Genomic DNA, 25,620 nt, shown 5'->3' on the forward strand with positions numbered 1-25,620 from the left:
AATTCCTAAATCAGAATCCTTGGGTAAAGGAACTAAGGAGGTGTTTTTACTTTTATATTTATTTATTCATTTATTATGTATTTTAGTACAGGATCTATAGGGTCTCATTCCACAGATCAGACTCACAGTGATCCTCCTGTTTTTTCAGCCCTCCAAGTGCTGGGATTACAGGTGTGTGCCACCATACCCAGTCTCTAAGGATGTGTTTTTAAAGACCCTGAGTTATTCTAATATGAATTGTCCTAGCCTTTTTGGGGAATTCCTTCATCCTCACTAATTAGCCTGTGATCTTCTCAGTTAAAGCTGTAGGTTTTGGGCTGGGGCACTCAGAGGTAGGGCACTTGTCCAGCACACTCACAAGACTCTACGTTCAATTCTTTGCTACTAAGAGGCAGAGAAAGACCAAATAGCTTTAGTTGAGGAAATGTGATCCCTGCTGCAGTTTTTCTTTATATGCATCATTCCCTTCAAGAAACTTTTCAATAATTTTTTTTTATTTGTTCATTTTGTTTTACCAATGCTTGGGATAGAACCAGGGCCTCACACATACTAGGCAAGCATTCTATCACTGAGCCCTCAGTGAATTCTTGGAAATTTGTTCTAAATTATGAGTTTCCATGGAAGATAAAAGAACACTGTGGGCCACAGGAAAATCCTAGGCAATTTAGATTTCCTGATTCATATAGACTATTGATTTTTTGCTAGAAAACTGCCTACCCTAAATCAACCATGACTTGTAAAGAAAATAGAGAAAGGAAAGGAAGAAAATAAGGCTGGAAGGCACAGTGGTCTAAATGGAAAGAAGGAGAATAGATGAGTCTCAATCCAAGGAAAATAAAAAAGTATTTTAGGAAAATATAGAGAAAATAACTGGGCTAAATGTATTAACTTGATGGTTAAATAAACAGATGTGACATTGTCATGATTTAGTGATAAGTAATTTTACAGCACATGTGTTTTGGCTGAATAAGGTGTACTGTCCATTCTAAGTATACTGAACACAGAGGAAAAGGGACTGAACCAGACACAGTTAACTTCTCAGCAGCTAATGAATGCTTTGAGCTATACTTTGTGGTCAGCACCTTCTTGATAATTACAAGCATCCTACAGAAAAAGGGGGAAATCAGATAAGGAAACTATTATGCTTTGGATCTCATTTGCCCAGAGAAGATGAACTTTGGAAAAGTGGTTCAATCACGAGAGCAGTACCTCATCAATAGATCAACCCACTGATGGGTTCATAGCTGAGTGAGGTGGGGTTTCCGTGGAGGACATAGGTCACTGGGGCTGTGCCATCAAAGTCATGTTTCCTGACTCTCTGCTTCCCAACTGCTATGAGGTGAGCAGCCTTGCTCCACCATGTCCTTCTGCCCTCATGCTTCTGCCTTTGGGCCAACCAGTCAAGGACGGAGACCTCTGAAACTGTTAGCCAAAATAAATCTTTTCTCTTTTATGTTGTATAGTCAGATATTTTGTCCCAGCAGTGAAAAACTGACCAATACAGAACCCAACCTCTGTTGAATGCCTTCTAGGTTAAACAAAGTCTAGCAACTTAGCGTGTACAAAGCTGTCCTCAAGGGGATCAAGAAACAGCTCCCCAGGTGACTCATCCTGGAAGTGGTAGAGCTCAGATAAAAGCAGAGCCTCTGGCTCTGAAGCTTAGGTCTGCATATGCTCTTACAAAACTGGCGTTCAGAGAAGGAAATGGCAGGATGCAGAGAAACATATAAATGGAGTGTTTTTATTCTCCCTTCATCTTGACTGGTAAGCTGGCAAGCTTGTGTGGAGTATGTGCTGGTGCCCAGCATTTTGTTAAGAACCCATAAGAAGCTGAGAAGATGTATGAAATATCATGTATGCCCCTGAAGTTTTCAGAGAGACTTGCAGTTCAGTACCATGCTAAGTTGTACAGTACACCCTGGAAAAAGAAGAGCTCACAGAAGGGACCTCAGTGGTGGCAGCTAACAGATGTGAATTGGGTGGGAGTGTTGTCTGAGTTACTCTTCTCTCATTGCTGGGACCAAATACCAAACACCCAAAATGAAGGAAAAAAAGGTTCATTTAGCTCAGAGTTAGTGAAGATTTCAGTCCATTCTCAGCTGGCTCCAAGTCAGAATGACACATGGAAGAGGACAACGTTCATGGCAGTGGCAAAGAGCAAAACAGCAAAGGAAGGGGCTGAAGCACAGGCAGCTAGCTAACCTCTCTTCCCTTCTTACATTATAATGCAGACTACCCACTCCAGGGCCAGGGTGTGGTGTCACACCTGTAATCCCAACACTGGATGAAGAATCAATCACAAACTCCAGAAGCCACCCCATGACTGCATGAGGCTTTGAGGGGACAACTGGATACAAACCATAACAAGTGTGGAATCTCTATACCCTACTAGCAGAGACCTGTGTGTACCACAGCAATTTGACAACAACTCAAAATCATCCAGGAAGAAATTCCTGAATAATTAACTGAGTTCTCTCCTTGCCTGTCTTTTCTTTGGGCCAGGAAAAGAAGTAGCATTTTTCTATCCTGCTTGGAAAATCCTGCTTGAATTTTCTAAGTTCTTTTTAAGCTAATCATTTCCTTCTTAAAGTAAAAGAGGTTCATGTTACCATAAGTTCATGAAGCTTCTTCTGAGTGTGAACCACTAGAGTCAGTCTAAACCAAAAGGTTTAAAAGCACTTGGTTACCAGGATTCCTTTATACGCCTAAAAATAACTAAAAACTGCAGAGTATGTCTATGATTATTTACAGTGCTGAAGCAGAAAAGTGTTTAAATTTATTAATTTATTTTAAAATTGTAAAAAATTCATTGCACATTACCAATGGCCAGAGGAAATGACATGTTTATGGAGACTACATTTTTCTAAAAGAAAGCAAAATTTGGAAATGACATTGGTTTACAGTTTTTCACATATCTTTAATATGAAACTTAATAAAAGACAGTTGGAGCTTTTTATCTATTTCTACGTTCAGTGTGATACAATATATTATTTTGATTGAAGTATATACGAAAAAAATCTGACCTTATGTAGATACAAGAGGAGATAGAAAAAAGAAGCAAAAAAAAAACTTGATAAAATTGGAAGTTCCCTGTTCAGAGAAGGTGGTAAAGATAGTTTTAAAGTTCAGATTTAAAGTTTTGTTTTGGGGGGTTTTTTTTTGAAGTCTGCATATCTATGTTTATTGTCTCACAATATATAATACCCAAGATATGGAAGAAGTCCATAAGTAGATGACTAAATAAAGAAAATATAGCACTGTCTATATACAAAATGAAAAAATTATTCAGCTATAAAGAAAAACAAAATCATGGCACTTTAAGGAAAATGTATGGATCTGGAGATCAGTTGGCCTGGTGGCATATGTGCTTGTCTAGATTTAAAGTTTTGGATCACTAGCAACAGATACTTAGTTTTTCTTTAAATGCTAGGTTTACTCTTTTCACTTTTCAAAGCAATGCCATTTGTCCTTTGTTTTCTCAAGTAAAAATTGTGCTCTGAAAACAAGTAGTGAGAACAGCTTGCAAGTCACTACAGACACTGTTCTGTCCTCTCCTCAAGGAAGCCCAGCCTTGTGTGTGCTTCCCATTTGATTAAGTGGGGATTAAAAAGGCTTTTATTGCATTTCCTAGATTTAATAAAATTAGCATTTTTTATTAATGCAGCAAGGATAGTATTAAGTAATACTGTTTGTTGTTTGTACCCATAACATATGGCAGTGAAGAATTCTGTGACAAGTACAGTTCAGGGCCATCGCCTTAACTCATGCAACGGTTCCCAGAGACTTACCCTCCATTGCTTTTTACCATCAGTGTTCATGCCAACACAGAAAAGGGCAAAGAATGTTCAAGTACTTTTACAGTAATAGTTTCGGCCTTACAGATTCCCCCAAAAGAGTTTAGGAATGGCTGGAGGTCCATAGAACGGACTTGGAGAACCTCTGTCTTAAGCTACTCATCAAGGGAAGTTGTAATACGCAGCAGCCTCCCACAGGCTGCTGGACCCTGAAGGTTAAATGGACTCTGAAGGTTAAATTGAGCCGTAACCAAGAGCACTGGCTATTTTGCTTGGTATGATCATATATGTGCCATGTTAGGCAGCAGATTGGCTGCTTTTGTTTGGTAGGACCATTCTGCATGTTCTTAGGCAGATGATTTAATCTTCTTGTTTTCATGATTTGTAAGCGAGGGAAAAGACCCACATCTGGGCTCCACCCCTGGAGATTATGATCCAATATTTGCCTACACCTAAGTGGTTTAATTTGGGGAAGCAAGAGACTGGTTCTGCCAATTCTGGAAAGGCTAATACAAGAAGCTCCTCAGGAGCCAGCCAACTTTGCAAGATACTGTGCTTCAGGAGCAAGAGGTAAAGAATGTAAGAGAGACCAGAGTCTGGAAGACTACTAACTGTGTCAAGTAGGAACACGATGACAAGGGGTTGGGAAACAGAATATAACAAGTACAAAAAGAAGACAGAATAGTGATCAGTTTTTCTCTAGTCACCAGCATAAGGTGCTCACCAAAATTGATATGCTTTTCAAACCCTATATTTCAACCCCAATCATCATCATTATTAATAATGCCCTTGGTATTTTCACATGCATCATTCATACATCCCACTATCTTTTAAGATAGGTGATTCTACTAGCAAAATAAAACAAAATCAGGACAAGTATTCTTGTATGTATACAGGAAAAAAAAAAGATTTTTCCCAAACATTGATGCTTTTGTCTATTGTTTGCCTGAGGCCCTTGCCCAGCTCCCAAATCACTCTAGCAGCAATACTAAAATTGCTGCAATTCAAGAGGCCAAGTACTGTCTATAGGAGAAGCTGAAAGTATTGGCTAGAGGTAAGACTGGGAATTTCCTCTGCATTGTTTATATTATACAGCCATCCTCCTCCACCACAGCATTTCACTTTATGATGCATCCCACTTTCCAGGAGGAAACCAAGATCTGGGAAAGAAATGTTTGCAGGGCCTTAACCCATACGGCCAGGAATGTGGGATAGGGAGGCCACTGAAGCTTCCCAGTGTGGCTGTGAATTGTCACAGCCTTGCCTGTCCCTGCCACCGGTGGTGGGGCAGCTGCTCAATAAATAATTACATGATGACATCTGATCTGTGTCCTTCCCTTGGGCATAGCACCAGGTTAAGGTCATAGTATTATCTTAGACCAAAGTGTCTATATTTTATTACCTGCCTAACTGCTGCCGCCAATGATCATAATTAAATTATTCAGAATAACTGAAGGAATGAGAAAGGCTTAGGGAGGTGTTGTTATTGCCGCTGCTGCTGGTTCCGCTGCTTTGTTTTGTGTTGAGATTTGAACCCAAGAACTCATGTATGCTAAGCACAAGACCATCAAGTTGTGTCCCAGACCAAGGCTTTGGCATATTTTCCAAGCCCACAGGAAGAATTGTAATACTAAAAACAGGCAGAATTTTTTTTAATCATGTTTTCTATAAGTCACTAGATATGTTTCAAAACAAATGAGATTCCTTGTGCATTTAACCAATATATTCAGTAATTTGTTCAGTAACAGATGGGTTAAGAGCCAAAAGGGACATCAGAGCTGTGTGTGGGCCAGTGATCTGTTACCCTCTTTGGTCTTTTTGCCCTTTTGCCCTGCACCCCCAGTGCCTTGAGTCTGCAACTCCCCAATTCCCATGGCCATTGCTTCCTGCTGCTTTTGACCAAAGAGAAAAGACTGCAGGGTGGGGAGAAGGGAGAATGCAGTTCAAGGGGCCTTCTGGGAGGAGCTGCACCTCTTTTGCAGCTGCACGTCCCATAGAACAGCCGCTCCGGTCCCAGCCTCTGTTCTGTGACCTGTGACCCAGAACTACTAGTTTTGCTCTTTCATTTATCTCTGTAATGCAGGAGTCGGGGACTTCCTGTGAATGCTAATCTTTAGGCAAACCCCCATATTATGGCTTGTATCTAGATGTCTCCCCCAAGGCCTCTTGCAGTCATAGGTGAGGCTTTTCAGAGGTGGCTAGATCTAGGGTGTGTGGTGCTGGGATTAAAGATGTGATGCTAGGATTAAGGGTGTGATGATGGGATTAAGGGTGCATGGTTGCTAAATTAGTTGACTGATTGGTTTAGCATAGTTCTGGTTATGGATAATGGGAAGGCTCACCTTGGGTGTGGATGGCACTGCCCAAAATAAAAGTGAGAGGCAGACTGCTGCCGCTGCTGCTGCTGCTTTCTACTTTGGTGTCTCCTGCCTTCTTGTCATGAACTATTTCTCCCCTGCAGTGCCCCCCTGCCATGCTACCCTGCCTTGGAGCCAGCCAACTATGGACTGAAACCTCTCCAAAATTAAGCAGAACTAAAGCTTTCCTCCTTTAATCTTGAGTGTTGGGGGTTTTTTGTTTGTTTGTTTTGTTTTTCTCACCAATGAGAAAAGTTAAAAAAAAAAAAAACAAAAACAAAAAACACTCACTGTTTGCTGCTTGGCTCAGTCACCTACATAACCCTGAACTAAATGCTTAAAAGTGGCTTTATCTTCCAGGCTAGATAGAAATGGATGCAGAGATGATACATTTTGCAGATGTTGAGTATGGGGCCAAGGGAAGGGTTATTTGTTTTAAATTATGTAGCTTTAGAAAAAAAGGAAATGTCTACTCTATATAAGGCACTTGTCAGCCACTGTATAAAGGATAATGATACCTAATTTCTAGGCCCATTCCTTGAGCGCTTCCTTCCAATAAGGGAAATGAAATGTCCATACAAATAGATATAATACGGGACAGTGTTGCTAAGCACCACTAAAAAGCATGCCAATTATGGGGATTCAAGGTGAAGGGCAAGAAGGAGAGGGAAGATTTCCTATGCAACCTAGCAGCTGAAATAGGCCTAGCATGACGGGCAGGGAAGATGGCACGCATGTGGGGTAGGGAGGAAGCAATCCTTCCAGGCAAGAGGAACAGCCTAAAGATGGGAGGAGGTAACAAATCTCTAGACCATTTCAAGGAAAGGTTAACATTTTTTTTTTACTTGCAATATCAGGGAGAGATAGGCAGGCAGATAGGGCAACCTCACCATTTACTACAGGATAACTGAAACTGTGAAAAGGGTTGCTTTTAATAAACTCAGATAGCAGAGACAGGAGCCCTGTGAGGAAAACTAAGTCTAACCCAGGTGAATCAGGGGCTCTTGTCACATGCAGAGAAAGGTGGCAGAGCCCAAACAGAGGTTTTCCCATCCCAAACTGAAGGGTTTCGACCATAGTATCCAGTTCACCAGAAGGAGATCAGATAGCCACTTAGGGTGAAACAACCAAGATTCTGAAGTGCTCACTGCACTTTACAGCAGGAACCAGGGATGGGGAGGGAACGCCCTTGTTTTCCATATTTGATGCAGCCTATGGTCCTGAGGAGCCGGAACGCCCTCTTCTCCCAATGGCTAACTGTTTATGTCTGGCTCACTGCACAGGGCTTCAGAAAGGAAACCAGAAATTAGTATATCGGACTTGGCTCCTTCCCTAGTGGGGCTGTCAACACTGCCAAGACACCAGGCTTCCAGGTATTAAATAGGGAGCAGTATGTGATTTGTACATTCCAGTGTTTTAGAGTTCCAAAAAGCACAGTTGAGGCAGTGAGTGTTTCTGGTGGTTAGGAAGACAGAGATCAGGATGTCCTGGATCTTCAGGGAACACAGCCAGCACATGGAACTTGAACCCAGCTGGATTAAAATTTGGCTGGGTGGGAAGGAGAAGAGGTCATTCCAGGCACATATATAGGAGCTGGAATGGGCAGGTCATTTGTGAGGGTCAGCAAAGCCATAAGCTGGTGTGGGAGTGCCAGGCTGGAGGAAGAGGCGGCCTGAGGACAAGTGATGGGCTGGAAGGGACTTCTGAGCAAGGCACAAATAAAGTCTCAGAGACTCCACAACAGGAAGAAGCTGCAGGGAAGATTGCTCTTGCTCTTCATTCAAGTGTAATTTTTTTTTCTTTTTCTTTTTCTTCTTTTTCTTTTATTTTTACTGGGGAAAAAAGTATATATTTAGAATTAGCCAGCTGGACTCAATGTAGATGATCCCAATTTTGTTGGCAACATCCAATGCATCATAATCGGGAGCCAGTTGAACATATGCCTTCCCTCTCCATCAGGCCTGATTAGGGTATTGACCTTGGCAACATTGATGTCACAGAGCTTCTTCACAGCTTGTTTGATTTGGTGCTTATTGGCTTTGACATCCACAATGAACACGAGTATGTTGTCGTCCTCAATCTTTTTCCTGGCTGACAGGGGGAACTTGATGATGGCATAGAGGTCAAGCTTGTCTCTCCTGGGGGTGTTCTTCCAAGGGTATTTGGGCTGCCTCTGGAGCTGCAGTATCTTGGGATGGTGGAAAGTGGGTGATGTTTGTATTTTCTTTTTGTGACTGTGGATGCCTTTTGGCATAGCCTTCTTGGCCTTCAAAGCTTTTGCTTTGGCTTCAGCTTTGGGAGGGGCAGGGGCTTCCTTCTATTCCTTTAGCACCACCTTGGTAAAAAGACTCTGTCAACCTTGCCCGCCTGCTCCCCCCTTTTTTGAGACAGGGTCTTACTCAGTCTCTAAGTTCCCTGGTCTAGGTTTGAACTTGTGATCTTCCTGCTTCAGCTTCCCAGTGTGCTAAGATTATAAGGGATGTCCCACCATGTACAGCTCCATGTTAGATTCTGAGCAGATGGCAAATTCAGACAGCACTGTGGCTAAGGGACAGACTTACCAGCCAGCAGGCCTGAGATTACATGCCAGCCCAGCTACTATTGGAATCTAGGAGCCTAGACTGGCACATCACTGCCCCCCCAAAGCCCATAGCTTACTGACTCTGGACAGTAACCGTCGGAGTGACATGCAGGTGAAGGAAGATAATTTCTATCAAGTACTTACAGCAAGGTCTGGCACATAATAAGCAGGAAATCTTTGTTTTCAGCCTGAGATAAACATTAGAATAAATTAGAGTGCTTTTTGGAAATACCAGTTCCAGATGATTTTTAGGGCAGAAGAACTATGCTTCACAATACAAATGGCAGTTTCATGTCATGAAGTTTTCTGACAACCCCACGAGTGAGCCCTTGTGTCTGCTATGGGCTTTGGGGGGCAGTGATGTGCCAGTCTAGGCTCCTAGATTGCAATAAAGGTGCAGCCCTGATGGAGACACAGTTCATGGGGGAGACTGTGCCTGTGTGGGAAGGAGATATCGCAAAAAAAAATCTTGAGGCCTTTTGCCCAGTTTTGGTATGAACCTAAAACTGCTCTACAATACAAAGTGTATTTCATAGGAAAAAAAATATATCAATGTCAGGGCCCCACCAGAAAACTTAACTATCAAGAAGTATCTCACAGGAAAGGTGACATCCAGAGAATTCTAATGTACACTCAGAGCTCAGAAGCACCGGGCTGGATGAATTAGATCTTTGTTCCACAGAAATTGAGCTCCGGGCATCAGCGAGTGAGAGATGTTTTTCTAGAAAATGCATGGGGAGTGGCTTGACAGCTCCCACTGGACACAGCAGCGCTTCGATTCTGACAGCTCTCTGAGACCCTGGGGGCTTTACAGACATGCTAGAGATTCTTTGAACAAGAAATGAGCAAAACGATTTTAGACAGGAAAAAAAAAAATCCTGTAGGCTTAGTAAATAGATAACTGACCATTCTTACCAGAAGAGAACTCAAGGTAATTAGAAACAATCCCCTTCGGCACCTAAAAGACCACCAGCTTAACATAATGTCCCAGAAAGTTCCAGGTCATTATGACAATAGTCTTTAAATCCTAAATTAAATTGTGAATCTGATCTATGACAGGCTCAGCATTCTTCTCAGAGGCTAGGAAGAATGCACCCACCACACAGGTTACAGCAGGTGGTCACAGTGCTCAGTAGCACAAGTGTCACTCGCCAGAGGGCCCAGTGTGCTTTGTAAAAGGAAGATGACATAGACTTCTGGAGGTCTAATACTGCTATTTCATCAAACACCCAAACCAAACTGCATGTTGCTACGCAGCCTGCATCCTATTCTGAACTCCTGCAATTTCATCCCACCAACAGCTCAGCCTCAAACCCTAAAGTCCACTTTCACTCCCTTCTATGTCCATTCCAACAGCAACTCCTAAGGCCTGCCGTGGTGGTTCACACCTGTAATGTCAGCGCTGGGGAGGCTGAAACAAGAGGATCCCTTCCAATCTGAACTGCCTAGTGAGACTCTATACCAAATACATTAAAAAAATTTAAAAACAAAACAAATTAAAAACAAAAAAACACAGCAATCCTGCCAGATACAGCCAGCGTCCGGCTGCCTCCTGCCACCTTCTCTGAAGCCCCCCTGGTTGGAACCACCATCACCTCATCAGCATTCCTGCAGTAGGTGCTTGTGGGGCATCCTGGATGTCCCCTGATGCGTCTGCAGATGGCACATTCACAGCACTATTGCCACAGTTATCCTCTTATAACCAAGCCAGAAAGTATCACGTCTCTGGCTGAGAATCCACCAGCAAGTCCCCTCTTATTCACAGTAAACCTGAGTGACAGGCCCTGCAATCTCCCTTTCACATGCTGGACTCAGCCGCAGAGGCCTGGCATACTCCCCAATCAAGGGCTTCTGCCCTTGCTGGTCCTTCTGACAAGAATTCTTCCCCAGGTAAGAACTATATCACTTTCCCTCTGTTCCCTTTCACCCTTCTGTTCACAGGACCCATCAGAGAGACATCCTTCCCTGATATTCCTTCTTCTCACATGACTCCTTGCACAGACGCTGGTGTGTTGAAGGCCCGGCTCCACATAGTATTCCAGTCCCAGGGGACCAGGGGCTCCACGTTCACTGCTGCACCCCCAGGATCTAGAATGGTGCCTGGCACATAGTTGACCCTCACCTATTTGAAGAAAGCTTTAATGGCCACTACTTTTGAGCTACAGTTCAGTATGCACATTAGCAGACTTTGTTGGAGGACAGGACTTGTTAGCTGAGCTGCAGTGAAAACTGTAACGGAATCTTTGGGTTCTGAGCTGAGCTGTTCCTTTTTTTTTTTTTTTTTTTTCCTGAGCTATTCCTTGATAGCTGTGTTACTTTAGACAGGCCCATGATCTTTCTGGACCTTGGGAAACTAGAAAACACAGTAGAAAGAGTAAACTAAAAAACAACTAGATTTGACCAAAAAAAGCAGAATTTCTTGAGGTGGTGGGTATTTGAGTTAATATGTTTTAAGTTACTTGGGTGTCATATGTATCCTGGAGTGGACTGATCTTTACAGTAGGGCATCTCATGCGTCAGGCAGCTTACTAACCCCCAGGGAGCTCATTAAAGTACAGGCTTGGATTGGCTTGGCCTGCAACTGGAGATTGATTCTGCCTTTCTAACAAGCTCCCTGAGGATGCTGATGTCCAACATCAAGGAGCAAGTCCTAAGAGTCCTTTCCAGCTCTGTGACACCAGCTATTCTATGGAAAGCAAAAGTCTCCTCATTAAATTCTCAGCAAAATACCAGCTGTCACTTGATTTGCTATATAATTTGGATTGAGTTTTTCCTCTGTGCCTGGCAAGTAGCTCTTACATGCAACTGACTCTGTAGCTCATAATAGTCAGTTTTGCTTTAAAAAAATTTAATTTGCCAGATCTGGTGACACACACCTATCATCTCAGCCTGGTGGGAGGCTGAGACAGGAGGGTAACAAGCTCCAACCTAGACTGGGCAGAAAGTTCCTAAACCCTATCTCAAAAAAAAAAGGGTCTGGGGAAAAATAATAGCTTTAAATTGCTGGACCCAGGCAGGGGAACAAACAAAAGCAAAATAGAGAACATTTCTCTCAAAGTCTAGCTCACTGGCATGCACAAGGACCTAAGTTCCACCCAATGGCACAAAAAGTAGAAGATAAAAAGATAGCTCAGAGACCTATGTCAGGAAGGAAACTCGCTGTAACCTAACTGCTTCTCTCTGCCTGCTGATCTGTTGTCAGGACCTCCTTGCCTTTGTTTTCTTCTCAACCCAACATCTCATTATGCCTCTACCTCCTTGCCATCCCTTGGTGCCCACTGGGCAGAGGTAGGTGAAGGAGTAACTGCAAAGCAGCAGACACAAAAGTAGGAGGGCCTGGTGGGGGCAGTTCCGCGTTGGGCAAGGGCGGGGCTAGGGCTAGGGATGCCAGAGAACAGCTGGAATTGGGGCAAAAGGCTTCACCTGCTGCGGCAGCAGCCCAGGATGGATAATGACAAGAACAGAAGGGAGCAGCCACATAATAATCGGAAGCACGGCCATCCCACCAATGCAAATGGAGCACACCAATTAAGCCTTAGTTGTCCACTTGGCTGGATTCAGAGACTCCTGGAGAAGGGACTGAATAATGGGGGGCTGTAGCTGGTGGATTAATCCACCCAGGGTCATGGCTGAATGCGCTCTTAGGCAGTGGAGCCTGGTTGGAAGCGGGTCACTGTGGGCCCACCTTGGGAGGGATGTTTCTCACTGACACCCACCTCACCCACAGCTTTGCTCTGCCAAGCCTTTCTGCCCTGGACCCAGCCCACCATGGTCTGATTCTGCTCAACAGCTGAGCTGAATTGAACCTCTGCACCTTCCAGGTGTGGGCATCAGCTCTTTGGTTCCAGTCATGAGAAAACTGACCAATAACATGGAGCCACTGCAAGAGGCTTTTTGCAATTATTTTGTCTTCTTTTTTTTTTAAATCTTTTATGCATTTAGTTGTTTGGTACAGGGTCTCAGTACATAGTTCAAACAGATAGTGATCCTCCTGTCTCAGCCGCTGCAGCACTGTGATTACAGGTGTGCACCACCACACCCAGTCTCAGTGGCCAACACAGTTCTGGGGACTGGCACAGCATGCGATACTGGGGACCAAACCTGAATCTTTGCATTTGCCAGGCAGGTGCTTAGACTTCAGAGCTATCTCCCTAGCCCTATTTTGTCTTCTTAAACAAGATTCTTAAATAGCAGCACCTTCAAAGTATTGGTCAGTCTGCCACCAAATCCAGGCCCAGGTATGGTGGAATGGCTCTGCCTTCCCCTTGGCAAAGCTCTGAAAAAAAGAACCAAGTCATTGCAGGCACTTTGCAACTTCTTCTCCATCTCTATTGAATGCCAACTGAGAAGGTCACAGCGCCGGGTGCTAGATGTTCAGCAGAGAACAACAGATGAGACGGGTTCAGTGTCCTGGGCACTTCCACTTCCTGTGAGTCCCATGTCAGCGGGCAGTCACAATACACAAAGTTAGAAATCAATAAACATTGCAACTAGGAACAACCCAAGTGTCCTTCAACAGGTCAGGGGAACAGCAAATTGTAGTAGATACAAACACTGAAATAAAAATAAATAAATAAAAAGAAAGAGAGCAAGAAAGAAATTATAAAATAAAATAAAATTTTAAAAAACCAGACACTGAAATACTAGAACACCACTTACCAGTAGAAAAGATGGACTATCTCTATGCTACAAAATAGGGATGAGTCTCAGGATAATTATATGGAGGAAAGAAAAGATAGAAGAGAACACGCTCTATAATCTCATTTCTAGAAAAAATTCTGGAGACCTGTAGGAATAGAAAACAGATCAGATCCTGTTTGAAGACAGGTGGGCAGAAAGGCAGCAAGGTGGGATTGTAACAGGGTACAAGGAATCTTAAAAGGATCCTAAAAAGAAAGACGTGTCCATCATCTTGATGGCCATGATAGGTCTACAGATGTTTCCCTGTCTCAGTGCTTATCAAACTGAATGCCTTAAATATGTATTGTTTGCTGTACATTGATATGCCCATATAAGTGCAGCAGAAATAGTGTACACATGGATAGTCTATATACCATGTCCTGCTAAGTGGATAGTAATGCCAGCGAAGAAGATCAGGGCACGCTGAGAGCAGGCAGTGCCACTACAGTGACTGGCCAAAGGCGATCTCATGATAAGGCAAGTAGTGCAGAATCCGCAGGGAAGCAAGAGAGTTCAGCATAGAGAGATCCTCATAGAGACCATGCCAGGTCTGAGTAGCACAAGCAGAGCCCTGGAGGGAGACATGCCACTAGTCTAAGTCACATCTTTAAGCGCTGCAATGGCTCAGAACTATGTAACGAGTCAGAATTGGGACTGGACTGAGTGAGTGCCCTCCCCACGCCTTCCTCGCATCTGTCCTGCCTGCACAGGTAGAGTCCATATCCCTGACCTGAGCCTGGCTTCTTAGCACCTCCAGAAGGAACAGTCACACATTACCACTCCAGAGCAGACAAAAAACAAACAAACAAAATCAGAATGTGTTTTTACTCCACCTTTTCTGAAATGCTTCAGCCACACAGCCTAATTCCACTTTCTGTAAAATGGATTATATGGACGAAAGAAAACAAGATAGAAGAGAATACACTTTCAAACACTTCCACTTTCAAACACTCATTCTCAGGATCAAGAGTGACCCTTCACCAACACACATACAGGAATCCAACCACAAGGTCAAAAGAGTTGCCATTTAATTAACATTTGCTAAGTCCCAGGAACTGTTCAAAAACTTTCCTTGTATATGTTACTTTAATTAATCTTCACCCAGTCCTGCAAGGTAGATGCTATTACTATTATCACTTTGCAGACATAGAAACTGAGACAGATAGAGGTTGAACAGCCTAACTTAGTAAGAGACTAAGACTTGAACCTAGGAAATCTGTCCCAGAGCTGGCCCTGTAAGTACCCACATGTGACTCATAAACTACTGCCAATCTCTGACTCTAAACCACTGGGAATTGTCTACCCCCACTGATCTGGTTCTAGCCTGTTTGGGGCCATGAATTGTGTCACCACCCCCAATTTCAAAATGTTGAAGATCTAACCTCCAAGCAAAGGTATGTGGAAATGAGATCTTTGAAAAGATTTTGGCGTTTAGATGAGGTCATGCAGATGAGGTCCTCATGACAGGTTTAGTGGCCTTACAGGAAACACTGAAAAGCTTGCTGTCTCTCCACCAGTGTGAAGGTGACCTTCTACAAGCCAGAAAGAAGACCTGCACCATCCCTGACCATGCTTCACCAATATCTGAGACTTCTCAACCTCCAGATCAGTAAAGAATACGTTATTGTTGTATAAGATATGGAATCTATGGTATTTTGTTAGGCCAGCCAACATAAGCCACACAGAAGCAGTTAGACCATCCCATATCCAAACTCCTCTTATAGGCCACACTCTACCTTGGGTTTCTTGGGTCTGGTGTGGGCAGTGGGGACCACTGTGAAGTGGCTCTGAACAGGATTTAATATTTTTTTTTTTTTTACCAATAGAACACTTTAATTTTGGCCTAATAATAGCAAAAGAAACGCGTAAGAAATGGCCCTGTCCTTTCTTATTTTTAGAATACTGGTTTTTACAATACTTATTTATATGATCCCCAAGAGAATTCACTTTCATTCAAAACATTTTTCTTAAACATACTCAAAATGAGTACCTACATGTGTGAAAGCCCCAAGATTACGTGCGTAACTGCATTACAATCTCCCCTCTGGCATAGTAGAAATAAAATATATAACATGGGCAGATAAATACTTCCTTACTTTAGGGATAATTATATATGAAGATTAATTTCTTATGTATTATCCCTAATGTAAAAAAAAAAAAAATCACAGGCATATTATACTGTTTGTCAAGAATACACACACATGGCAGTCACAGGTAGACATAGATACCACTCCTAAAGCTATTTTTCAACCATCATCAATATTCTCTGTATGACCTCTTAGCATAAAACTCCCATTTAAGGCAATTCTGCATGAAATTGTATTATAAAATACTCCTGTTAAATGAAACTGGATGTGTTGAATCCCACAGGACACCTGCCTTTAACCCCTAAAGTACTACTCTGAAAAGGTAAACAAAATTTTTATACATTATAAAAAAATGTAAGCTGCTCTGCAACCTTCCTTTGCTAAAAGTTAGATACATTACACCACTCCAGCAAGAGATTAATAAATAAGGATTAAATATTGTATTTTACAAAAACACACAGAATGGCCAATGTAAAAGAGAAAGGTTTGAAAGTTTATCAAATTGTTAAGAAGGAATACAACATGGTATAAAATGATAAAATGGTCACTAAATTTATCTCATGAATTATCTAAAAATACCATGGCACCCTTGGTACAAACATTATTTTTTTAAAAAAAGACTGTTTCCTGGAACTAGAGGACTATTCATCTCATAGCTTTTATTAAGCAAACTTGATATAACCACCACATCGTGGCGAGAGATAGACTAGCTGTTTCCAGCTACAGAAAAGTGAGTTCTATCCTACCGTACAGATCATTTGAGATATAACCCATAGAGTTAAAGCAAATCATAGTGCAGTCTATACTGGATTTCCTTAAAGTATTTTTGCTTCCATTAAATTTATAAATTCATCTTCCTGTCAGTTGAGATCAGTTTCTGTTGCTCAGTAACTATTTTCATGTCCAGCCAATATGTAGAGATTGCTGTGTGCGGTCGGATTTTCTGTTGGTCTGCTTTCCAAAACTACAACCCTGTCTGATCCTAATAAGCGAAAAACTCTTGTTTCATCTGAAATCTCCTGGGTGACCTCATCTGACTTGAAGCTTTTACCCTGCATTCCGTGTTTCCAGAAAGCAAGCACACTGTCTTGAAGGCAGACTACAGATTCAATGCGAAAATCAAAACTTAGCTCAGAGGCCAGTTTCTTACTTGATTTTAGTTTTCCTTGTAGATTTACAATTTTTACAAATTTGTCTAAACACACTAAAACAATATCTCTCTCCAATTGTGTCACATAAATGGAATCTAACTGTTGGCTGCCTGCACCAATTTCTGTAAACCATGAAGATGCAGAATTCAAATTGATTGTCTCAAACTGAACTACTTGATTTGATTCAGTGTGCCTTTACTAATAGCTACACACACCATAGGGTATTCTTGTTCTGGTATCACCAGCATTTCAAAAACGTTCAAAGGTGTTGGTAAAGGAAAATCAAAGTGCTTTATCAACATGAATTTCTGCATTGGCTCATACCACTGAAGTAAAACAATTCCAGACTGTAAAACTCCACAGAGGTATTTATGTCCCGTGTAAGGGTTTCTGACTATGCAACATTTGTGGCACCCTTTTGTATCAGGAATCTTTGTTGTCAAAGCAAACTTTCTTGGCAGTATGCGGTCTGGAAACCTATGAGTTTGAATATGGGCAGCTAATCCTGGTTTTTTGGCTTGTTCAAACAAAGCAATAAGATTATGAGAGTAGAGTTGAAAAGTTTTTCCTTCTGATAATGACATTAAAGTATTATTGATAACATATAGCCAAGTACACTTCCGTGGAAACAACTGTTCCATAGTTGCCTCATGTAGTTCATTGAGGTTCAATGTGTAAATACCATCTTCAGTTCCAAAAATAATGTACTGATCTTTTGTATCAGGATGTATCCAAGAAGTTGCACAATTGATCTTCAAGGGGCAGCCATCGAAAACTTTTGAAAAACATGCTCCCATCAGGACTTTTGGGGTGGGTGGAAGACCATTGATGGCTGGTTTAGGGAAGTCTCTCTTGTCCTTTTTCCGTGGCAACTGTGGTGCCTGTGCTGATCCTTCTGTATTTTCATTAATTAGTTTTGAGATACCATCACCATTTCCCATAGAGGAAGTCTCAGCTACAAGACCACAACTTGGGCTACTCTGTCTTCTCAGAAGTTGGGGAGCTCTGTTATCTGAATCAGGGCAACGTTTCACTGTTGATGATTTTTCTTCATCTGGGAAGCTGTCTTCAGAATAACTATTTATCCTTGGCTTAGGAGGCAGGGGAGGTGGTATTGCACGTTTTGAGGTTGATTTGCTAGTATTTGCACCATCAACAAAAGGATTCCACCGTAATAAAAAGTTTGGGTCTGATGACATTCCCATTTCATCCCGGGCTTCTGTTTCTTTTCTCAGAGGAGGTTCAAACTGTAATTTGTCAAAATTTATTTCTGAAGCCGTCCGCTCAGCTCTGGCATTCCTGTTTGTAGATCTGATGGTATGGCGAATGATGGCATGGGGCTCAAAATCATCGTCATCTCCTTCAGCGTAATGTATGTGGTTGTCTGGATTGTTTACTTTGTCCAACAGTTCAACTGCGAGGGCCCTAGAGAGGCCAGGCTGTCCAACAAAAGTATGAGTCAGAAGTCTTTCAGCAGTTGGTCTTTTTCTTGGGTTTTTAGTTAGTGCTATTTTGACAAAATTATGGAATGTTGATGACCATTTTGTTTTGTCCTTTAATTTTGGAGGCTGAAAATTACTTTTTGACATTAAGAAGAGAGCCCTCATTGGATGAAGATCAAACATAGGTGGCTGAAGCTCTCCAAGTTCAATGGCTGTTATTCCTACTGCCCAGATATCACAGAGCTGGTTGTAGCCGCCATTCTTCTCCACTGCTGCCACTTCTGGGGCCATCCAATAAGGAGTACCAATGAAAGATTTTCTCTTTGCAATAGTAGCGGTTATTTTTGCAGCTACACCAAAATCAGCTAATTTTACATCACCATGGTCTGTCAATAAAATATTTGCACCTTTGATATCTCTATGCATTTTGCCTTTAGTATGCAAATAAGCAAGTCCCTGTAAAGTTTCTCTGCATACATAGGCTATCTGCAATTCTGACAATGGTCCAGTAACATGGTAAATATCTTGAAGTGATCCTCCACCACAGTATTCCATACAAATCCATAATTTTTCTCGACTTAGATAGCTCCCAAAATAGGCAACAATGTTGCAGTGCTTACATTCTTTAACCATAAATATTTCTTGTTGAATTAGAGTAAAATCATCTCCAGGCTCCAACTTGATAATTTTTACTGCAGCTAATTCTCCTGTGTGTACATTTCTGGCCTTGTAGACGTCCCCGTACGTGCCGCTGCCGACCCTCTGGACGAGCTCGTAGTCCTGCTGCGGATTCCGCCTCAGGATGTCGGCGCCAGGCCGCAGCGGGGCCTCCATCTTCGCTCCGGCCCGGCCCCCGCCGGCTCAGCCCGCGGCGCCCCGGTTCCCGCTAAAGAGGGCGATCGGCGCCGCTTCCCAACATGGAGCCTCCGCCCGGCCCGGCCTGCACGAGGGACGAGCACGGGCGGTGAACGTTGCGGGCTCCGACTAGGCGTCCCGGCAGCCGCCTCCTCAGCCCGCCCGCGCCCTCCGCCCGCCCGCGGCCCCTCCCCCTCCCCCTCAGCCGCCACCGCCGCCCGGCCTCCCTCCAGGATTTAATATTAACAACTGACTTTTTGTGTTTACTTGTGAGTTTGCATAAGGCTCAGGGCAACAGACATACAGTGAGTGAACCTCTGAGTGCCTGGTCCCTACTGAGGCATGTATAGGCCTGTACAGTTGGGAAGCCTCAAAGGACAAGATAAGGCCTCTGCTAAAGACATTTGGCTCCAACTCCGGTTAACTAAAAAGAGACTGTAGCTGCAGGCTTCTCACTCCTGCAGTGAAGGCCTTCCCGGAGATAAGAATTCTCCTAAAGTAACATGATGTTTTTCTTGGAGAATCCTTAGAAGGATTCCCAAGTTCTTCCCAGATTTCTGCATTTTCTTCAGTATTCCCCTCCTTCCTTTGATAACACAATAAATATGGGCTTCCTAGAAAAGTTCTTGGTCTTAACCCAGAGAGTTGCAAATTCTGTCTGAGGGTTTGGATCTTTCTGGAGCCCTAAAGTCATTTTATTCATTTCATGTATTTAAGCCGTCATTGTCAGCTCATTTGGGAGATTGCATTTGCTGATCAGACTATAATAAGTAGGGAATAATATAACGTGATGGTGGGTATGGTCTGGAGAGGCACCAGAGGGGGCAGAGTCTTGGCCTCGCTTCCCAGGTAGACTCAGAGGACAGCGCAAAGCAGAACCTCAAAGTGCTAGAGCTCAGAGATGGGCTATGAGAAAGGCATGGGTATAAGGCAAAAGTAGGTCACAGAACAAGGCAAGGAGTGGAACTCGGGGCAGGAGATGCTTGCAGAGGTGAATGTACAAAGGTGGGGGGTGGGGGTCAAGGGCCCTCATGAGATGCCCACAGTTGTGTATGTAAAGGGTACCAAATAGAGCTATCAAGAAAACTGGTTCTTAGTCCTGTCTCCACTCCACAAAGCCTTTGTAGGAACTTCCAGAACTGATTTGGCCCCCACTGTGCCCCAAACACAACCTCCCTTTGTCGGGTAGCTTAGCAATAGTCAGAAAAGCTATGGTTCCTACATTGGCAAGAGGCCCATCATTTCAATTCTCCAGAGCATCTGACCTGGACTCTGTTCACAGTGTAGGTTCAAGAACCTTGCTAGGCAATCTTAATATTCCCAGTCTGTTCCCAGTCCTCAGAAGGTGTCAGTTTGAGACCGTCAGCATGAGTCCAGTCTCAGGTGACTGGAACACCCTGGCTATCTCAAGGTCTTGGGAAAGCTCCTGGATCTATTTCCACCCAAGATTAGAGTAATTTACTCCAAGGGATCAGCACAGCAGGGGGAACAGCCACCAAATTCCTGTCCCCAGGAAAAGATGATTAAGTATCCCATGGTTTGTGTATGACCATTCTGCTCTGAGACAATCACCTATTAAAGTCACAAGTAGCGTGTGATGACAAGCCGTGAATTCTCAGAAGGGACTGATCAACCTGAAGACTAAGTGAGAGTTTCCCGTCAGACCGTCGGAACCTGGTCAAGTAGGGCTCTGGCACGGAATGAGCAATGCCTTGCTAAATTCATTCAGGAAGAATGCCACTAGAGCCCTCCTTAGCCATGTGCTGGGACACATAGGCCTTCCTGGTGCCGGAAAGTTCTACCAGTCATCCTTAAGACTTCTTACACCTACTTAAGCTCACAGAACACAAAGTTCACAAAATGCTTTCCAGCCTTGGATGAAGAGCAGTACTGGCTTAGCCAGCACATAGCGAAATTTAGTCATCTTTATTTGTATGCAGTGAGTCTCTGATCCGATATGTTAATTATATTTTACTTCCAAGAAGAAAATAACAGAGATGGAAAATGTTGCCAATCTATGCTACCTATCTTACATCCAATCTGTCCTATTTTAATTCACTCCAAAACTATAGTTCTGTGCAGGGAACATAGTGAAAGCACATGAAATAGCTCTTATTTGTTGCATAGTCTAAATTTTTTGAATGTGTTCATGTGGTCTGTACAATAGCCCTATAAAGCAGATGTCCTCAGGAACAGAGAGGTTAAGGCACTTGCCTAGGACGATACAGATTTGTAGACTTGGGATTTAAATTTTGAACAACCTGCTTCAGATTCTTCTCTCAATGGAAGAAATAATATTCATCCCTTGCAGTGATGGTGACAGTCCTGCCATTAACAGAATGAGTGTATTTTGCACATTTTTCTTCCAGGAAGAATATCATTGAGTCACCGGTCCTCACCTGCCCATTCTCAGTCACAGCTAATGATTCAGGTTTTCCAGATGTCTGGCAGGTTTCCTTGAGTGATCACATATAGAAAAGATGCTGATGGTTTTTCAGGGCAGGACAAAGCCTTCAGCACACATAACACGCACGGACAACCAGCATTCTGACCACAGGAGCCTCAGGAACGTAACAGCATGTCCTGAGGCCCCTAGGGCATGTCCACCCAGCCAGCAACGAGGAATAACAGGACAGGCTGAGACATGACCTAAGTCACAGGTTCCACCTTCTAAAAATGACCTGAATGTGGCTGTGAGTATAGACATGTGTGAGCAAACCAGCTGAAACCCTCCTGTCTGTGTTACAGTCTCTCCGACAAATGCCCCCTTCTTTTCACCTGTTTCCTCTACTGGACTACGGCACCCAGAAGACTATGCGCCTTTCACTGGTACTACAACTAGAACATATCATGTGCTCTTGATGTTTATTGAATAAATGAGTCGATTAAAAGTGGAGAAAATTATCCTATAGGCAAGAGGTAGCCATACATGGTGTGATAGTTTGGATTTTGCTTTGTTGTTTAAGCAGAATAATTACAAGTGATTTAAAAGATTAGGTCTTCCATGGATGGAGGATGTACTAAATCACAAAATTTGGCTACTAACTCCTGCCCTCTGAGTATATACCCCTTGCTACCATGTGACTTTTCCTTTCTCTCTCTCCTTTTTTTTTTTTCTCATGTATTTTGTGCAGAGTCTCGCTCTGTAGCTCAGACTCGTAGTGATCCTCGTGTTTCAGCCTCCCAGCACTGGAATTGAAGGCTTGTGCTACCACACCTGGTCTCAGGTGGCTGGCTGGGCATGCCTGGGGCAGGGCCAGCATGACTCTCAGTGCCAGGGATCGAACTCAGATCCCTGCACTTGCCAGACAAGTGCTTAGACTACTGAGCTACCTCTCTGGCCCTCCTTTCTCTCTTTAAGAGATAGCTCTCTTTTCTTCTTTTGCCTCTTTCTTTTTTCCCTGAGGCTTACTTTGCCCAACAGCCTGTGGCAAGTTTGGTGTTGCCACACAGCTCTGTATCATTGGATCACTTCCCAGGACAACCCTCTAAGGAAACTGCTCCCACCTCTGGAAAGACGAAAGCCCAGAGAAAGGACAGCAGTGAAGGCTTTCAGCCAGCAGTACCCAGCACCAGACCTGTCACTGAAATCGTGTTGGACCCTGTGCCTCTGCCAATCCTCAAACTGGTGATGGTAGCATGGATGAGTGTTAATGAGTCAGACAAAGCCAGTAGAAACCCAGCAGCAGGCTCACAGGATCAGCAGAAATAAATCAGGTGCTGGCAAGGTCCTCGGTTATGTGGGTCTTTGAGTTTTTCAACATCAGTGCTCCTGACATTTTACATTGGATAATGCTTTATTGTGAAGGGCTGTCCTATGTATTGTCCAGTGTTTAGCAGCATCTTTGACCTCTACCTTCTGGTTGCCAGTATGGGTGTCCTATATCTCCCGTTATGACTATCAGAGAAGTTTCCAGAGCTGAGTGGCCTGGTACACTCCTATAATCCCACCTCTCCAGGAAGCTGAGTTAGGAAAATTGTGAATTCAAATTGGCCTGGGCAGTGACTTAATGGGACCTTGTCTGAACATAAAAAAAAAAAAAAGGGCCGTGGTAGCTCAGCCTTGGGTAAAGCCCTAGTACTGGAAAAAAGGAGGAAAAGAATTTCTAGATACTGTCTAATGTCTCCTGCGGGGGTAAATGGTAAGTGACCCAGGAAGCCTTTCTGATTTTTCCTTCAAAAGCTTTAATACCAATTCCTTCTAGAAATCCACATGTTACAGGCTGGGTCTCCAGCTTACAGCACCACTGGGAGATGGTCATACCCTGGAGATGAGGGGGCCTAAGGGAGGTTTTAGGTTGTCATTTCCCTTGATGGGAAATGAGGGACTCCACCCCTTCTTTGCTATCATTTGCTCACTGGCCATAGGGTGAAGAGTTTTGCTATATCATGTGCTTCCACTGATATTCAACCCTACTGCAGGCTCAGAAGTAAAGGAACCAACAAACCATGGCATGGAACACTAAAACTATAAGCCTAAGAAATATATGAGCTGCTCGTCTTATAACTTGATCATCTCAGATATTTTGTTATAGTGATAGAAAGCTAATACCCAATTTGGGGCAGGTTGGAAAGCATAGACCCACCCTAATCAAATATGAACTCAATTGAAGTAATCACACCTGCACAATGCTGTTGTCAAATGAGGTCACATGTGGAGGTTCCCCAGGAACCATTCATTCTTGAGGGGATTCTACTCAACTCTGAGCAGATTGGCTGGCAGTGGCTGCTGTTCTCCTGGCCATCATCCACACTGAGCACTCAGAAGGGGCTGAACAAGCTCAGCTGCGGCCAGGCAGAGCTGACAAGCTCTAAAGGGAAGGACAGTGCTTCGCTCAGCTCTGACGCAGGCACAAGCTGAGCTTTGCTGCTGCCACCTCATTTGTAATCTGTTTTCTCTCTCTCTGGCTCTCTCTCACTCTCTCCCTCCCTTCCTACCTCCCTTCCTCCCTCCTTCCCTCCTGCCTCAGGAGAGCAGGGCATGACTGTGATCTTCAAAAGAGGCCTTCAAACTGTGGCAAGGGGTCTATCTCTCTGGGTGTGGGTTCTCAGACAGATTTTTATCTGTTGCTTTGTTGCCTTTCTTTAAACTGTTCATAAGAGACCACAGTTCCCCATTTGCACACACATTAGTGCCATTTACTTTCACTATGAGGTAGAAAACATGTATTTGCATTTCCCTCCCTGCCTCCCAACTCCCACATCTTTTCAATTAAAGACTAAAGCTTTTTTCCAGCCTCAGTGCAGACCTTAGTGTTAGGATTGATGCCTCTCTTCCTTCAAGGGCTTTCTTGGCTGTCTACTTCTCCTTCCTGCCAAGCATCCTTGACCTGCAGCAAGGGTTACAGCAGCAATGACATCTCTCCCAAGAAGAGTGGTGAGAGAGGGAGAATGTGGGGAGGGCAGGGAACAGATGTCACCGTGAAAAGCAAAGACAAAAACACCAAAGGTTGATAAATACAGCCACAGTGCTCTTAGCCTCAAAGGAAAACTGCGGCTGAGATTTGCCAAACTCAAAAGAGCTTTTGAGAAGCAGAGAAACAGTACTTTCAATTATATGAGAGCTCATCTGTAATGACTCAAAGCCAGAAGTCAGGTAGATAAAGAAAGTACTGTTCATCAGGCTGCAAGCTAATCCAGTGGTTTATGATATATTCAGAATGGCAGGAAAACTTCAGACTAATATAACTAATGACTAACTTAAGATCTTTGAAATTCACTTACTTAAAATTCCATTCATTTCCCTGTCACTTAGAATACTTGTATAACTCTATTTACATTGTTGATGAAAGTTTAGGGTGCAGAACATTTTTCATCTTGGACAACACACTCGACTCACCTGGGGCTCACATTTAATTAATCAGTGGTTACTGAGATTAAATCAAATGTTACTGAGACTGAAACCTCTCCAGGCAATGCCAATGGGCAGCTCCACTTCAGAACTATCTGTGTGAAAAGTCAGAACTTTCAAAGATCTCTGTTAATTATAAGCACCATTATATACATCGCTGCTTTGTGAAGCAGCAAAGTATATATTGTCATATTGCCTTATCATCATGTCTTGCACTGTGATTGAATTCTTCTCAGAATGGCAGGCCTAGAGCTTAGAAAGAGTGGAGTTGAATATTTATTTGTTTATTTATTTATTTATGACAGGGCCTCCCTATGTAGTTCAGGCTAGACTCACTATGTAGCTCAGGCTGGCTTTGAACTTGTAGAAATCCTCCTGCCTTAGCCTCCTGAGTGGCAAGATTACAGGTGTGTACTACCACACCCAGCAATATATTCTAGTTTTACAAATGCCACTGCTCTGCTGGGCCTCAGAGGAGACCATGGTGACTTCTTGACCCCTCCATAGTGTAAGTTCCCTCCTAAGTTTCTCATTCCTGTAGTGTCTTTCCCACTTCAGCCTATGAATATCTGGAATTGCCCATGAAGAGCAGAGGCAGATTCTAAGCTGAATGAGCTTAGGCCTTGGAAAAATCAGAACAAAGAGGCAGGAAAGTCCAAGCCACACTTATGGGGCACAAATGCCAATGTAGCTGCCTCCTAGGCATATTGGCATAGTGAGGTAAAAAGGTGTATTGATTTGCTCACCACCTTTCTTCCACGCTAGAGTGGAAATTTTGTGAACATGTGGACAATGCTTATGTTATTCACCTCCATCTCTGGC

At 43.3% G+C, this 25,620-nt stretch overlaps 1 protein-coding gene and 1 pseudogene across 5 annotated transcripts in view; both read right to left on the reverse strand.

Moving 5' to 3' along the window:
* Positions 1-25,620, reverse strand: part of Alpk2 (alpha kinase 2) — a 135,252-nt gene that overhangs the window by 91,967 nt on the left and 17,665 nt on the right. The window contains exon 1 of one of the 4 annotated variants that reach the window (XM_023715304.1): positions 8,877-8,908. The exons of the other annotated variants lie outside the window; for them this stretch is intronic. Coding sequence (XP_023571072.1) covers positions 8,877-8,893 — 17 coding nt within the window. The 5' untranslated portion in view covers positions 8,894-8,908. Of the gene's footprint in view, positions 1-8,876; positions 8,909-25,620 lie in introns of those variants that run through there. 4 annotated transcript variants of the gene reach the window in all.
* LOC101567394 lies at positions 16,204-19,099 on the reverse strand (annotated as a pseudogene). The gene has a single exon (XR_002821121.1). The product of XR_002821121.1 is annotated as a mitogen-activated protein kinase kinase kinase kinase 5 pseudogene (transcript).

This window comes from Octodon degus, unplaced genomic scaffold, assembly GCF_000260255.1.
Source record: "Octodon degus isolate 3935 unplaced genomic scaffold, OctDeg1.0 scaffold00003, whole genome shotgun sequence".
NCBI lineage: Eukaryota > Metazoa > Chordata > Mammalia > Rodentia > Octodontidae > Octodon > Octodon degus.